General features: G+C 40.0%; 6 protein-coding genes and 1 long non-coding RNA gene across 7 annotated transcripts in view; all 7 read left to right on the forward strand.

The window, feature by feature from the left end:
* The window catches only part of LOC136799948 (iron-regulated surface determinant protein B-like), a gene marked incomplete at its 5' end in the record, with an annotated part of 4858 nt that extends 2933 nt beyond the window's left edge, over positions 1-1925 (forward strand). Inside the window, 3 exons of the mRNA XM_067056569.1 lie at positions 81-164; positions 607-690; positions 1652-1925. Coding sequence (XP_066912670.1) covers positions 81-164; positions 607-690; positions 1652-1858 — 375 coding nt within the window. The remainder of the gene's footprint in view (positions 1-80; positions 165-606; positions 691-1651) is intronic.
* Positions 1926-2588: 663 nt separating this feature from the next.
* On the forward strand, positions 2589-4613 carry LOC136799931 (uncharacterized). Its single transcript, XM_067056558.1, has one exon. It carries the CDS (start codon positions 2589-2591, stop codon positions 4611-4613), a length of 2025 nt encoding a protein of 674 aa, XP_066912659.1.
* Positions 4614-4659: 46 nt separating this feature from the next.
* On the forward strand, positions 4660-6183 carry LOC136799932 (uncharacterized). Its single transcript, XM_067056559.1, has one exon. The coding sequence runs from the start codon at positions 4660-4662 to the stop codon at positions 6181-6183; it is 1524 nt and encodes a 507-aa protein (XP_066912660.1).
* A 272-nt stretch (positions 6184-6455) lies between these two features.
* On the forward strand, positions 6456-7085 carry LOC136799933 (uncharacterized). Its single transcript, XM_067056560.1, has one exon. It carries the CDS (start codon positions 6456-6458, stop codon positions 7083-7085), a length of 630 nt encoding a protein of 209 aa, XP_066912661.1.
* Positions 7086-7108: 23 nt separating this feature from the next.
* Positions 7109-9214, forward strand: LOC136799934 (uncharacterized). The gene has a single exon (XM_067056564.1). It carries the CDS (start codon positions 7109-7111, stop codon positions 9212-9214), a length of 2106 nt encoding a protein of 701 aa, XP_066912665.1.
* Positions 9215-9251: 37 nt separating this feature from the next.
* On the forward strand, positions 9252-9854 carry LOC136799935 (uncharacterized). The gene has a single exon (XM_067056565.1). The coding sequence runs from the start codon at positions 9252-9254 to the stop codon at positions 9852-9854; it is 603 nt and encodes a 200-aa protein (XP_066912666.1).
* Positions 9855-10191: 337 nt separating this feature from the next.
* Positions 10192-10717, forward strand: LOC136799938 (uncharacterized). The gene is made up of 2 exons (XR_010845637.1): positions 10192-10271; positions 10687-10717. It is a non-coding gene; the product is annotated as an uncharacterized lncRNA (long non-coding RNA).
* The last annotated feature ends 5902 nt before the right edge of the window (positions 10718-16619 follow it).

Here is a 16619-nt window from a genome sequence, read left to right on the forward strand (position 1 = left end):
GTTTGTTAGGTTTAGCTCACCTAAAAAGAAAGATTTGCGTCCCGTGAACCTGACCTTTCGTTTTATTTGATTTACTTTAGAATAATGAAACCAATGCCAACGAAGCACAATCCAAGGACGAGAACGTTCTTCCAACCAAAGATGTTATTCCTCCATCACCAAAGGTACTTAACTTTTTAATTTTTTTTTTGATTTCATCGTGTTTAAGCCACCTTCCCAACATCCAAAGGACTCTAAATGCGTTCAGCAAACAGCTAAACCGGCGTGCGACGGCGGGTACCGGCTAGTACAGGTTTATTACAAAAGATAGTTTTAATTTTTAATGTATTAATTGTTACGTAATGACAAAGTAAAAGGAGAGAGAACTCAAAATACAATTTTGTGAATACAAAACATTAAAACTTTTTACACATAGTTGTGTTTTGACTCGATACTTTACGGACACCCTGTACAATTATATTGCTCACACAAGCACCGATTAGCTTGAATTTCAGTGTGAACACCCAAATATGACTATGCGACTGTTGTTTGTTAGGTTTAGCTCACCTAAAAAGAAAGATTTGCGTCCCGTGAACCTGACCTTTCGTTTTATTTGATTTACTTTAGAATAATGAAACCAATGCCAACGAAGCACAATCCAAGGACGAGAACGTTCTTCCAACCAAAGATGTTATTCCTCCATCACCAAAGGTACTTAACTTTTAATTTTTTTTTGATTTCATCGTGTTTAAGCCACCTTCCCAACATCCAAAGGACTCTAAATGCGTTCAGCAAACAGCTAAACCGGCGTGCGACGGCGGGTACCGGCTAGTACAGGTTTATTACAAAAGATAGTTTTAATTTTTAATGTATTAATTGTTACGTAATGACAAAGTAAAAGGAGAGAGAACTCAAAATACAATTTTGTGAATACAAAACATTAAAACTTTTTTACACATAGTTGTGTTTTGACTCGATACTTTACGGACACCCTGTACAATTATATTGCTCACACAAGCACCGATTAGCTTGAATTTCAGTGTGAACACCCAAATATGACTATGCGACTGTTGTTTGTTAGGTTTAGCTCACCTAAAAAGAAAGATTTGCGTCCCGTGAACCTGACCTTTCGTTTTATTTGATTTACTTTAGAATAATGAAAACCAATGCCAACGAAGCACAATCCAGGACGAGAACGTTCTTCCAACAAAGATGTTATTTCTCCATCACCAAAGGTACTTAACTTTTTAATTTTTTTTTGATTTCATCGTGTTTAAGCCACCTTCCCAACATCCAAAGGACTCTAAATGCGTTCAGCAAACAGCTAAACCGGCGTGCGACGGCGGGTACCGGCTAGTACAGGTTTATTACAAAAGATAGTTTTAATTTTTAATGTATTAATTGTTACGTAATGACAAAGTAAAAGGAGAGAGAACTCAAATACAATTTTGTGAATACAAAACATTAAAACTTTTTACACATAGTTTTGTTTTGACTCGATACTTTACGGACACCCTGTACAATTATATTGCTCACACAAGCACCGATTAGCTTGAATTTCAGTGTGAACACCCAAATATGACTATGCGACTGTTGTTTGTTAGGTTTAGCTCACCTAAAAAGAAAGATTTGCGTCCGTGAACTGACCTTTCGTTTATTTGATTTACTTTAGAATAATGAAACCAATGCCAACGAAGCACAATCCAAGGACGAGAACGTTCTTCCAACCAAAGATGTTATTCCTCCATCACCAAAGGTACTTAACTTTTTAATTTTTTTTTTGATTTCATCGTGTTTAAGCCACCTTCCCGACACCCAAAGGACTCTAAATGCGTTCAGCAAACAGCTAAACCGGCGTGCGACGGCGGGTACCGGCTAGTACAGGTTTATTACAAAAGATAGTTTTAATTTTTAATGTATTAATTGTTACGTAATGACAAAGTAAAAGGAGAGAGAACTCAAAATACAATTTTGTGAATACAAAACATTAAAACTTTTTACACATAGTTGTGTTTTGACTCGATACTTTACGGACACCCTGTACAATTATATTGCTCACACAAGCACCGATTAGCTTGAATTTCAGTGTGAACACCCAAATATGACTATGCGACTGTTGTTTGTTAGGTTTAGCTCACCTAAAAAGAAAGATTTGCGTCCCGTGAACCTGACCTTTCGTTTTATTTGATTCTCTATGATTCTTTAGATTTTTCCTTGCATTTTGGTCACCTTTTGACCTGGTCTGTGACTTTCGTTTAGTCGATTTTGGAGTCATTTTCCTAGCTATTTTTCTGGTCACAGACCGTTAGTCTTTTGGGCATTACATTTCGTCCTTTGGTCGTATTGGCTTCATGCTCTATTTCTGGCCTCCATTTGCCCTCTGTTTGCTCTAGGACCATTTTACTTTTGGAGTTCCGTATAGTTTTCCGTATTCCGGTATTGGCCCTTTCCATCCGGAACTGACTGATTCCGGAATTCGGAACTTAGCTATTTTTATTTTATTTTAAATTCTAATTAGGCTTTCTTTGTATTTTTCTAGCCTCTGAATCAATAAAGAGCGTTGTAACACACACACACTGTTTCGGGCTTCCACAAAGTGAAACATAAGAATGAATGGAGACGATGTCGATCGTCCCCTAGAACTCGTTGGAGTTCACAATGGAGATGGAGATGTTTACCGTACCGCCACAGATGTTGACCGTACCGCCACAGATGTTGACCGTACCGCCACAGATGTTGACCGTACCGCCACAGATGTTGACCGTACCGTCACAGATGTTGACCGGACCACCATAGAAGTTGACCAGACCGCCATGGAAGTCAATCAACCCAGAGATGAGGGAGATGCTAGTCGTGCAGGTACCCAAGTTGTCGAGGAACCTGATGACAAACAGAGCATACCATCTCAAGATGATGAAACAGGATCGCTTTTACTTGGTGCAACAGCTCTATCCCCAACACGTCGCTACCCAAAAAGAGAAAGACAACTAACCGAGAAGGGTAAGAAATCACGCATTCAACACTTATTTGCTGAACGAAAAAGACTTCTCAACAGATTAGAGAAACGAGGCAAGTCTATGATGGAAACATTAGCCCTGCTGGATCAAAGTCTTATCAAGAGTCGACTTCAACAGTACAACGAGACAGCATTAACTTTCGAGGGCACTCACAATGAGCTGAACGAGTTACTCGACCCACACGAAAAGGCTGAAGACCAGTATTGGTTTACCACAGTTGATGATCAAATCAATGTCGTAAAACAGTCAGTTTACGACAGAATACAGACATTAAATCTTCAAGAAGAAGAAAGAAGCACTGCACCATCACGTAAATCTTTGCAATCATCACGATCATCAAAATCTTCTAAATCATCACGATCATCAAGGTCACCTAAATCCTTACGATCGTCACATTCTTCAAGTTCTTCAATGGTTTCCAAGTTGTCAAAATCCACTCACTCTTCCAAATCGTCGAAGAAGTCAGGATCCACATCACCAACATGGAGTTCACCAAGATCGAGACATAGTCAACTTTCTGATCAACTGCTTGAAGAAGAGATCAAACAAGCCATGCAGGAGCCACCTGCGGCGTCACACCTTGATCAATCGTCGAACGATCAATCGTCGACACATACCGTCAAAGGCAGACAAGTCATGCAGGAGCCACCTGCGGCGTCACGCTTTGAACCAAAGAGCATCAATCTTCAACCAGAAAACAAGCCATGCAGGAGCCACCTGCGGCGTCACACCTTGATCAATCGTCGACACACCTTGATCAATCGTCGACACACCTACCGTCAATCGGCAGACAAGTCATGCAGGAGCCACCTGCGGCGTCACGCTTTGAACAACCAAAGACGCATCAATCTTCAACCAGCAAACAAGCCATGCAGGAGCCACCTGCGGCGTCACACCTTGATCAATCGTCGACACACCTACCGTCAATCTACAGACAAGTCATGCAGGAGCCACCTGCGGCGTCACGCTTTGATCAACCAAAGACGCATCAATCTTCAACCAGAAAACAAGCCATGCAGGAGCCACCTGCGGCGTCACACCTTGATCAATCGTCGACACACCTTGATCAATCGTCGACACACCTACCGTCAATCGGCAGACAAGTCATGCAGGAGCCACCTGCGGCGTCACGCTTTGATCAACCAAAGACGCATCAATCTTCAACCAGAAAACAAGCCATGCAGGAGCCACCTGCGGCGTCACACCTTGATCAATCGTCGACACACCTTGATCAATCGTCGACACACCTACCGTCAATCGGCAGACAAGTCATGCAGGAGCCACCTGCGGCGTCACGCTTTGATCAACCAAAGACGCATCAATCTTCAACCAGTAGACAAGCCATGCAGAAGCCACCTGCGGCATCAATCAATTTTGATCCATCAAGGAGACACCTATCGTCAATCAAACAAGCCTTGCCGGAGCCACCTGAGGCGACATTCAACATTGATCAGTCAAGGATGTACCAATCACCCGTCAATACCCAAGCCATGCAGGAGCCACCTGCGGCATCTCAATGTTCCAAACAGACAAAATGTACCCATCGATTTACATGCATCAAGCCAAGCAAAATCCGACTGCGATATCACATCCACGCCATTCCATGACATCAATTAACACAGAACCATTTCAACATTCAAGCTTACCAGTTCAGGCTGCATCGATGGATGATATTATGGAGACTTATTCACCAATTACGTCACCGAAAAGGACGTCTCCTGAACCGCTGTCGACGAACGATCTACTATTTGCCATGTTGAAACAACAAGAGGCACCACGTGTGGACGTGGAATCGTACGATGGAGATCCACTCAACTATGCACATTTCATCTCTGTTTTCAAGGAAGCAGTTGAATCGAAAATCCCAAATCCTAGAGGAAGGCTGACAAGACTGATGAAGTACACCACAGCTGAAGCTCATGAAGCAATCAAACATTGCATCCAACTACCGTCTGCATATGGCTACTCCTCCGCATTGGATATACTCAAGAAGAGATTTGGAAATCCACATCTGATTTTATCGGCATATCGCAACCAAATCAAAAATATGCAATCATTACGATTCAGCAACCCTAAAGGTTTTCGCGAATTCCTGAACCATCTGACCAAATGGCAGACCTTCTACTGTGATCACTCTAACGTCCTGGATTCACCAGAAACCATCAGGCTGCTATTGGAGAAGTTACCACCACCTCTCATCGACAGATGGAATCGAAAAGCTATGATACTCCGTCAATCAAATGCAACGGAGCCAACTTTGAAACATTTTGTCGCGTTTATGGAGCAAGAAACAACCCTTGTGAATGATCCATTGTACTCTCGTCATGCTATCGGTAAAGATTCTTCACCCAAACAATTGGAGAAAGGTCATTCAAGAAACTCAAGACGTTCCTTCAAGACTGCTGCAACCAAGAACGAACAAACACCAAGGATCAAAATCTGTCCGTTCTGTGAGCAACAACATGACGCAGAAGATTGCCCAGTCATCTTAGCAAAGGATATCAACCAACGTAGCATCATGATAAGATCAAAGAAACTTTGTTTTGGATGTCTCCAAAAGATGACTCATGATCACAACGCCCGAACGTGCACAAGGCGACGAACCTGTAAAGTATGTCGATCCAAGCATGCAACTATCCTCCACGGCTTCAAATTTCGACCAAGAGAGACCAAGAGAGACGATCGACCATCATCACATGCTGATGGAGACAATTCAGACCATAGAACTGATACCAAAGACCAAGGGAGATCAGATCATCAGATGAACAAAGATACCAAAGATGTGAAGGAAGACACAGATCAACCTCAAACCAAAACAACAACTTGTCGTGCAACCAATTGTCATGAAGTTATATCAATGTGTGTAGTTCCAATCTGCATCAAACATGCAGACGATCCCTTATCAGAAAGACACACCCTTGCGATGCTCGACCCCTGCAGCCAAGCATCATTTATTGCTGATACCTTGGTTGACCGGATGAACATCAAAGGACGTACCACCTCCTTATCAATCACCACAGTGAATGGAACTGGTGAAGTCAATTCTACCGTCGTCAAGGAGCTGAGTGTCAGAGCGTTAAACAGCAACCAAACGATCACTGTCAAGAAAGCATTCTCAAGAGAAGATCTACAGTCGACCAAAATGAGATCGCCACCAAATCCAAGATCAAAGCATGGGATTACCTGAGCAAAATCAAAGATAGCTTACCTGACAATGACCATCAACCTGTCGAGCTTCTTATCGGTGCAGACTGCCTCAAAGCTATCGAACCAATCGAAGTCATCCCAAGTCAAGATGGAGGTCCATTTGCTTATCGCACCGTTCTTGGATGGTGCATCGTTGGACCATTAGAATCCTCCAAAAAGAGCCAATCAATTGGATGTCACAGAACCATCGTCACTGACATATCAGAAAAATCAAAGAGTAATCACTTCGTTTTCAAGACCAATGTGAAAGAAATGGACATTGGAGAAATGTACGAGTCGTTGTACAACACTGATTTTGTCGAAAACCAGTCTAACGAACGTATCGACTTTGAAGATTCACACATGTCAGTCGAAGACAAAAGGTTTATGTCTATCATGGAAGAAAAGACAAAGATGGAGGATGGTCACTATGTACTTCCATTACCACTCAGAGATGGAGAAAGCAACTTACCAAACAACAGACGCGTTGCAGAAAGACGATTAGCAAGTCTCAAACGCAAACTTGAACGCAACCCTACCTTTTTCGACCACTACATGACGTTTATGGATACCATATTGAAGAATGGTCATGCAAGAATCGCCAAACCATTACCAGATGACAAGCAAGTTTGGTATCTTCCTCACCATGGAGTGTATCATCCACGAAAACCAGAGAAGGTCCGAGTCGTCCTGGATTGTGGAGCTGAGTTCCAGAATCAATCACTGAATAAACAATTGTTAACCGGACCAGACTTGACCAATCAAATTGTTGGAGTTCTGTCACGTTTTCGTCAAGGTCGGATTGGAGTAATGGCAGACATCCAAGCTATGTTTTACCAAGTCTTTGTTCCTGAACACCAACGATCCTTCTTCGCTTCCTTTGGTGGAAAGACAACGATCTAACTACAACACCTATCGACTACGAAATGAACGTCCACGTCTTTGGTGCAGGATCATCACCAAGCTGTTCAAGTTATGCACTCAGAAGAACAGCCATCGACAATCAAGAAGATTTCCCCGACAAGATACGAAACATCCTTTTCAACAATTTCTACGTCGATGATATGTTGAAATCAGAAGATGACGAACAAGCAACCATTGAAATGATACAGGGTGTCAAATCGCTATGTAAACGAGGAGGATTCAACCTCGTAAAGTTCGTAACCAACAGTCAAACCGTGCTCAATTCTCTACCAAAAGAGGATCTTGGATCGTCACTCAAGGATGCATCCCTACTGGGTGGACTCACTGACAAAGCACTCGGTGTGTCCTGGAATCTCACTGATGACGTTTTCAAATTCGATCTGACAGAATTGAAGCAGAAACCTTTGACAAGACGAGGAATGTTGTCTATGATAAGCAGCATCTATGACCCTCTTGGATTGATATCACCATTCATCCTGAAAGGAAGACTTATTCTCCAAACTTTGTGCAAGATGCAACATGGCTGGGATGATCAAATTCCAGAGGATATTGCAACCGATTGGACAAAATGGTATTCCGACCTTCAAGATATCAAATTGATCAGCATACCACGATGTTATCAGCCAGATGACTTCGGTACACCAGTTGAGAAATCATTCCACCACTTCTCAGATGCTTCTGAGAGAGGATATGGACAAGTGACATACTTGAGACAAATCAACCAAGAAGGAGAAATCCATTGTTCCTTGGTAATTGGCAAATCACGTGTTGCACCAATTAAATTTGTATCAATACCAAGGCTTGAGCTGACAGCAGGAGTATTGTCCACAAAGATCTGCAATCTTGTCGAGAAAGAAGTACAAATCAAAGATGCCAAACATGTATTCTGGACCGACAGTGAGGTGGTTTTGAGCTATCTCCACAACACTACCAAGAGATTCAAAACTTTTGTGGCAAATCGTGTCCAAACTATTCATTCATCTACTGACCTTGAAGCCTGGAGGTACATCAAAACGACTGACAATCCAGCTGACATCTCCTCAAGAGGAATTTCTACCAAAGATGCAAACAAGATCGAAATGTGGATACATGGGCCAAAATTCCTCTGGCAAGACGAAAGTATGTGGAAGAAATCAAAGCCCTCGACCAAGCTTGACGCAAACGATACAGAACTAAAGAAAGTGAACGTTATCATAATCAAAGATGCAACAAATAATGTGTTCTTGAGGTTAATCAAGCAGATCTCAAATTGGAAAAGGCTATGTCGTATCGTAGCATTAATTTTACGTTTCGTACGCATCATTTGTAAAGCTCCAAACATCGAAAGATCGCTTCATCCCACCATTGAAGAAGTAAATGGAGCAGAAAGGCTCGTCATCACCACCACCCAGCAAGTAAAATTTGCAGACGAAATTGCAGCCTTGCAGAAGCAAAACCATGTCTCAGAACACAGCTCAATTTCCAGTCTCAATCCCTTCATTGATGAGTCAGGAGTACTTCGTGTTGGTGGAAGATTGCGGAGATCCAACCTAGTCTTCCAACTGAGACACCCTATTCTATTACCGAAGAATCATGAGTTATCTGAGTCAATCGTTCGATGGTGTCACGAGAAGTGTGCTCACAGAGGTCGTCTACACACACTTCACGAATTGAGAAATCATGGTTTCTGGGTTGTCAATGGAAACACCTTTGTTCGAAAAATTATCTACCATTGTGTCATTTGTCGTTACCTCAGAGGATCAACATCCAATCAGATCATGGCTGATCTACCAAAAGCAAGAGTTGTCGAATCTCCACCATTCACTTACGTTGGGGTGGATTTTTTCGGACCATTCATCGTCAAAGAGCTGAGGAGGGAATTAAAACGCTATGGAGTTATCTTCACGTGCTTTTCAACACGAGCTGTTCATCTTGAAGTTTCATCCAGCTTAGAAACCGACACATTCATCATGACTCTAAGAAGATTCATCTCAAGACGAGGAAAAGTTCGTTCAATGCACTCAGACAATGGAACTAACTTCGTTGGCACCGAAAGAGAGTTGAAGAAGGCTATCTCAGAAAATGGACCACGAAAGAATTGCAAAATACATGAACGAGCAAGACGGTGATTGGATTTGGAAATTCAATCCCCCAGCCTCAAGTCATATGGGTGGTGTGTGGGAGCGTCACATCAGAAGTATCAGAAGGATCCTTGCTGCACTCTTGAAATCTCAAGGACCAAGTCTCAACACTGAAACCCTCACAACACTGCTTGTCGAAGTAGAATCAATTATCAACTCAAGACCATTAACTGTCGACACCGTAAGCGACCCAACAGAACCAATGGCACTATCACCTATGAATTTGCTGACCATGAAAAGCAAAGTCGTCTTACCACCACCAGGAGAGTTCGACGAATCCGATTTATATTCTCGCAAACGATGGAGAAGAATTCAATTCTTAGCAAACGAGTTTTGGGAGCGGTGGAGGAAAGAGTATCTTTTTCAATTGCAGCACCGCACCAAATGGAGAACCAAAGAAAGGAATTTTCGATCTGGAGACATAGTCCTACTAAAGGACAACACACTAACAAACACACGAAACGATTGGCCGATGGGAACGATTGAAAAGGTGTATCCAGACGACACTGGCACAGTACGTTCGGTAGACTGTCGAATTGGAAAAAATGTTTACAGACGACCAATAACAAAATTAGTGTTACTGATTGAGTGTTCGACCCCCGACGAGGAGCCATCAGATTTGGAGTAATCATATGATCGCGAATCATATGAGAGGAGCCATGTGTTGCGGCCATGATAACATTGGCCTCAAGAGACTTGTGATATTATGACGTATGTTGTTTTGGTAGCTATATTCCCATTTGGGAATTAGCGTATGATATCGCGTTTTAATGTTTAATTTAATTAGTTTTTAATGCTCCAATGCACAATTTTCTCTATTTTTATCGCCCTTTTTTGCTTTTGAATTCCATCTAGAAATTGTTATGAGAGCGTGTAGACGTTTTGAGGAGTTTGTAGAAACTCCATTTTCACTTCTCGTTGGAGAAAATTCACACAGTTAACATTTAGAGTTATTGAATTGATTTTCATTTGGATTTACTTGAGAATTTATTTTGGTATTTCCTGTGGAGCCATCCATACACAGTGCTTTGGAGCTTATGTTTCAGTAAGTTTTTCCTATATTTTTGACTTGTAATTTTTCCTATTTTGTACATTTTTTTGGTACTAGATTCTCTATGATTCTTTAGATTTTTCCTTGCATTTTGGTCACCTTTTGACCTGGTCTGTGACTTTCGTTTAGTCGATTTTGGAGTCATTTTCCTAGCTATTTTTCTGGTCACAGACCGTTAGTCTTTTGGGCATTACATTTCGTCCTTTGGTCGTATTGGCTTCATGCTCTATTTCTGGCCTCCATTTGCCCTCTGTTTGCTCTAGGACCATTTTACTTTTGGAGTTCCGTATAGTTTTCCGTATTCCGGTATTGGCCCTTTCCATCCGGAACTGACTGATTCCGGAATTCGGAACTTAGCTATTTTTATTTTATTTTAAATTCTAATTAGGCTTTCTTTGTATTTTTCTAGCCTCTGAATCAATAAAGAGCGTTGTAACACACCACACTGTTTCGGGCTTCCACATTACGGTTCGACTTTATGGATCGTATTTGCCTGATGATCACAATTTATACAAAAGACATAAGAGATCTCTCAGAAAAGTCAGTTTGTATGATTTTTGTACAAGTATCTTAAAATTCAGTGTTTGTAATGGAATTTCTTCCTCTTTTATTGCACCAAAATCTTTTATTCATGCCATTCCTCTAAAATATGACGAAGAAAATCAGGCTCCTACTAAAATCCTTTACAGATCTTTGGCATGCGGGGCTTTGATTGAAAGTGAAGAGATTTGCTCAGCTTGTGCTAGGGTTAGGGTTAGGGTTAGGGTGTTAAGGTTAGGGTTAGGGTTAGGGTTAGGGTTAGGGTTAGGGTGTTAAGGTTAGGGTTAGGGTTAAGTGTTGTGTCAAAAAAAATGTTTTGAAACCTAAAAAAGAAATCACTCCTGCGTCTAAATTTGCACCGCTATCAAGAACTAACCGTGCCAAAGTGATCTTAACCCTAGTAAAGGAAAGAGCCAGAGTCAAAGAACTATCAGGGAAGGTTGAAAAATTACAAAACGAAATGGAAACGAAAGGGATTTCTGTATCATCAGGGATGGCAAAGGACATCAATAGAATCATGAAAAATAATGAAGAAAATTCATCACCCTTCATGAAGCTATTTTGAAAAGAACAGAAGTAAATGTCAGCCCGAGGAAACTTTGTTCACCATCCCATGTTAATTCGTTTTTGTTTGTCTTTAGCCTCAAAATCAGCCAAGGCATACGATGAGGTACGGAATTCCAAAGTGTTAATTTTACCAAGCAGAAGAACACTTCGGGACTACAAAAATGCTATTCGGCCTGAAGTAGGTTTTGATCACGGGGTTGTTGAAGATTTAGCTGAGTTGACTAAGAATCTCAAAGGTCATCAAAGAAATATAACCTTGTCTTTTGATGAAGTTAAAATTCAGGAAGACCTTGTATTTGATAAACATACAGGTGAATTAATTGGTTTTGTTGACCTTGGAGATTCTGACCTATACTCTTCTACATTCAAGGAAGTAGATACCATAGCAACACATTGTCTTGTGTTTTATGTGCGTGGCATTTCCACTGATCTTAAATTCAGCTTTGCATATTTTGCCACAGTAGGTGCAACAGGAGCCCAGTTGATGCTACTTTTTTGGAAAGCTGTCTCCATATTAGAGCTGACTTGTAAACTAAAAGTTGTTGTAACCGTATCTGATGGAGCTTCCTTCAATAGAGCTTTCTTTAAATGTCACAAAGAATTGTCTCAATCCAATTCAAGTGTTATCTTCAGGACGATTAATATTTTTTCTCCTGAACGCAGGTTTATTTATTTCATATCTGATTCCCCTCATCTTATGAAGACCATGCGCAATGCGATGTACCATTCTCAGAGGGGTGGGGTAAGAACTAGAGATTTGTGGAATTGCAATCCCATATTGTGGAATCAGATTGTTCACATTGTTCAAGATGACATAAACCGCAATCTGAAGCTGCTTCCCAAGCTTACTCTGGCTCACATCAGTTTGACATCCTATTCTGCAATGACTGTTAGTCTGGCAACTCAAGTTCTAAGCTCAAAAAAGGCAAATGTTATCTATCACTATTACCCTGAGTATAAGACCACAGGGGACTTGTGTCAATATATGGATTGCTTTTTTGACTGTTTCAATATTAGGTGTCAAGAAGAGGGAAAATTGAAAAGGAAAATATTTTTGGAGCCATTCCGTGATGAAAATGATTGGAGGTTTGATTGGCTGCAAAATGTTTTTCTTGTCTATTTTAATAACTGGAAAGCCAAAGTTGAGGCCAGAACTGATAAAACCGACAAAGAAAAGGAGAGGATGTTCATACCATATCAGACCTTTGAAGGTTTGTGTATAAATGTGAAATCCCTCGTAGAATCAGTGAAATATCTTTTGAAAAGTGGTGCAGAATTTGTTCTGACTGAAAGGTTTTGTCAAGATGTTTCAGAGGAGTATTTCGGCAGACAGAGAAGCATTGGAGGGTTTAACACCACACCAAACCTTTATCAGTTTAGATACAATGCCAATGCGCTTCGTGTGCAACGACACATTGTACCCACCAGGACAGGAAACACCAGAGGGGTCCATAAAGTGTACAAGAAAACAAAAAGAATGCCTTCATAGACTAAGGTTGACAATTCCTCAATCAAGAAAAGACGCTTGTCAAAAAAATTGAATGAGGAATAGAAGATGAAGATGTTAATGCTTGTGTTTGAAATTATTTGTTTATTTTGTATGTTACTATTTTAGAACAGGGTTTGGGTCTTTGTGTTACACTCAGATGCACCAAAAGTGTAGTTTAGTGGGAGCCATCCCTAAAATTACTATTTTGTGCTGTTTTTGTATTTTTGCTGTTTATTTGATGATAGTTGGAAATGAGTTTTTATAATTGGTTATACGTTTTTTACATTTTGTTTTCAACATGTTTTCAGTTTGAAGATCACAATGTGTAGTTCGGTGGGAGTCATCCCTAAAATTACTATTTTGTGCTGTTTTTGTATTTTTGCTGTCCAACTGATGATAGTTGGAAATGAGTTTTTATAATTGGTTATACGTTTTTACATTTTGTTTTGAACATGTTTTCAGTTTGAAAATCACAATGTGTAGTTCGGTGGGAGTCATCCCTAGAAGTACTATTTGTGTACCTCCTGGTTTCACTTGAGGGAGGTAACTCACCATTGCCTAGTCCAAAGTCTAGGAGTGTCATTCATTTGTAAAAATCTAGTCAAAGATTCAGTGATAGTCAAAATTAACTTTTAATTTAAAGTTATTCATTTTAGTACTAAAAATTGGGAGAGGGGTTAGGTGCTGACAAAGTAGGATGGACTCCCTCAAGTGATATCTTCCACTCATAAATTTATGAAATTTATCTTTGATGTGTATAACTGTTATTTCTTTCTTTTTTTAAGAAAAGTTAAAATTATCGAAATATTTTACAAAGATGATGCCTTTGAAGTTGAATTGGCGGAAAACGATGCAAGGCACGTTTTAGATGAAAAACACGAGGCAAACACTAAAAGAAACAGAGAGCGGAGGCAAAGACAAAACAATCGTAAAAGACAAAATAAGATTTTAATGGAAAAAATGGAGAAAGAAAATAGTGAATTAAAAGAGCAAATCGACGCTCTGAAAACGACAATAAACACTGAAAACCAAACACCAAAGGACAACGAGAAAAATGACATTACAATGAAGGGCAATGACGAAAAGGACAAAAAAACAAAGAACTCAAAGAAAAAATACCGAAAATACCGCAAGTATAGACATAAAAGTAAAACAACAGCAAAGTAGCAAAGCAAATTTATTCCTATTCAACCACCCAACCTTCAATTGCAACCACCCAACCTTCCATTGCAACCACAACCACAAACACTTTTTTACCCTGAACCACATTTGTATCATGTTCCTGTTCCTGTCCCATTTTTTTCACCTGTAACTTTACCTTTTTATCCACTTTACAGATTTTAATTTTATATCTTTAGTTTGTTCTTTGCTGTTGTTCTGCTTGCTTTAAGAGATAAAATCCTGTTTTTCTTTCCAATTCGTGTCTTTGTAAGATTAAGAAATAAATTGAATTTGTCCTTGTATTATTGTTTGACCGGCGAATATTTCTATTAAAAATTATTTACACTTAGAACTTCGTAATTTTCACTTTTCTTAAATTATAAATAAAACATGTCAATTTCAGAACTTAATTGTTAAGAGGAAGAAGGAACAGTCGAAGGTGTTGAAGTGCCTCTTCTTTTGCATTTTTCTTTCCCACTTAGAGAAACAAGGAATAAACTGAATAGATTTATAGAGGACTTTTACACTTACAAAATTACCGGCATAATCTTCGAACAAGCCTCTGACAATGAGAGTGATTTTGAGATTGAAAATGAAAATCTAGATAACGATGATATAGATCTCGCTGACGACATAGTGTCCTTCAGGGTCTCTTCCCCCCCCCATACCTAGAATGAAAATTTTCCATCCCCCCCCCCTCATTTTTCCCCACCCTGCCTCCAAAAATTTCTCTGTCCCCCCCCTCAAGCATAAAAAGCTGTAATTTGATGAATTTAACGCTTATTGTTTTCCCTAAGGTAGTTCTAATTCAAGAATAAATGGAAAGGATGGTTGTTTTCAAACCGTAATATTGCTGGTTGAAATAAATGAAAGAAAAACTAAGCATTTGCTATACACCCAATTGAGCGATTGTAAAACCAGATGTTTTTCAATTTTGAATTGATTTTGGTGAGTTCCCCCCATGCCTAGAATGAAAATTTTCCATCCCCCCCTCGTTTTCCCCCACCCTGGCTTCAAAAAAAATTCTTTCCCCCCTATACGTCCTTTTGACCTCAAAACCCATCCCCCCCCTGAATCCAGGGGGGAGGACACTATGGACGAGCAGTCAGAGAAAATAACCAAGAAAAAAGCGAGGGAGAGGAAAGAAAACGAAGGAGGGTGATTGATAAAAGGATATTCCGCAAATTATAATTCATGGGTCAAAAGAAAAGGATGACGGACAAAAACCAGAACAGGAAACTTTTATCATCAGACTACAAACATATGGTAATACACAGTCTGCAGCAACAAAATCGTATTAAAAGTCAATGTAATCCAAATCAAACTTGAGAGGGAACCCTAGAAGAATCCCCGATGTAACCAATAGATATGCACGATCCTCTGTTTTAAAAGTTATGTACCACGAAATCGTATTAAAGGTCAGATGTAACCAATCATGTTGAAATCCAAACTTGAGACGCCCTAGAAGAATCCCCGATGTAACCAATAGATATGCACGCGATCCTCTGTTTTAAAAGTTATGTACCACAAAATCGTATTAAAGGTCAATGTAATCCAAATCAAACTTGAGAGGGAACCCTAGAAGAATCCCCGATGTAACCAATAGATATGCGCGATCCTCTGTTTTAAAAGTCATGTACCACGGTGCATAGTGTCCTCCTGGGTTGGTTCCCCCCACTAAAAATCAAAATTTTTCTCCATTCCCCCCTCTTTTATTTCCCCCACCATATTTCAAAATTTTTCGGTTCCCCCCTCTTTTTTGAATTCCCCCAGCTATTTGAAGATTTTGCGGTTCCCCATATGGTTAACATAAAAATGCCTTAAATCAAGTTTGAAATTTTGGAAAGCTTGAAAAAATAGCCTTGAAAGTGCTGGAAAAATGAAATTGTATTGAAAAGTTGGTTTATCCCAAAAGATTTGCTGATTTTATTGCTTAAACAGGTTTTGCAACAAGATCACCTTGAGATCAGTGAAGTTCCCCCAGTCAAAATCTCCTAAATTTATGGTTTTCCCCCCTCTTTATTTTCCCCCAGCAAATTTCAAATTTTTCATTTTCCCCCATACTTTAAAAAAATGGCCAAAATCAGAATCCCCCCCCCTTTATAAAGGGGGGGGGGGGAGGACACTATGACCACGAAATCGTATTAAAAGTCAATGTAATCCAAGTCAAACTTGAGAGGGAACCCTAGAAGAATCCCCGATGTAACCAATAGATATGCCCGATCCTCTGTTTTAAAAGTTATGTACCTTAATTCCATTAATTTTCGCGCTCTTTTTATTTAATCTGGCAGAATACGTGTGCGAAAATAAAAGGCGCGCAAATTAGTAATCGTTCTGAACGTGTAGAAATCTCGTCTTAAGGCTCTTTAAAAAAAATTGAGACCTCGATGCATGTTAAATATGCCTCTGGGATGCAAAATCCAGCTTAAATACAAACTTAAAGTGAGTGAAACTCCTGATTTCACAGGTGTTTTTGCCCCCTTATAATCATCATAAAAACACCAGAAAATATCCCAGAAAATGCAAGATGTGCGAAAATTGAATTAAAGGGTGCGCGAATATCATTACGAGTTGCGCAAAAAATA

The sequence above is a fragment of the Clytia hemisphaerica genome, unplaced genomic scaffold (assembly GCF_902728285.1).
Source record: "Clytia hemisphaerica strain Z4C2 unplaced genomic scaffold, Clytia hemisphaerica genome assembly, whole genome shotgun sequence".
Lineage (NCBI taxonomy): Eukaryota > Metazoa > Cnidaria > Hydrozoa > Leptothecata > Clytiidae > Clytia > Clytia hemisphaerica.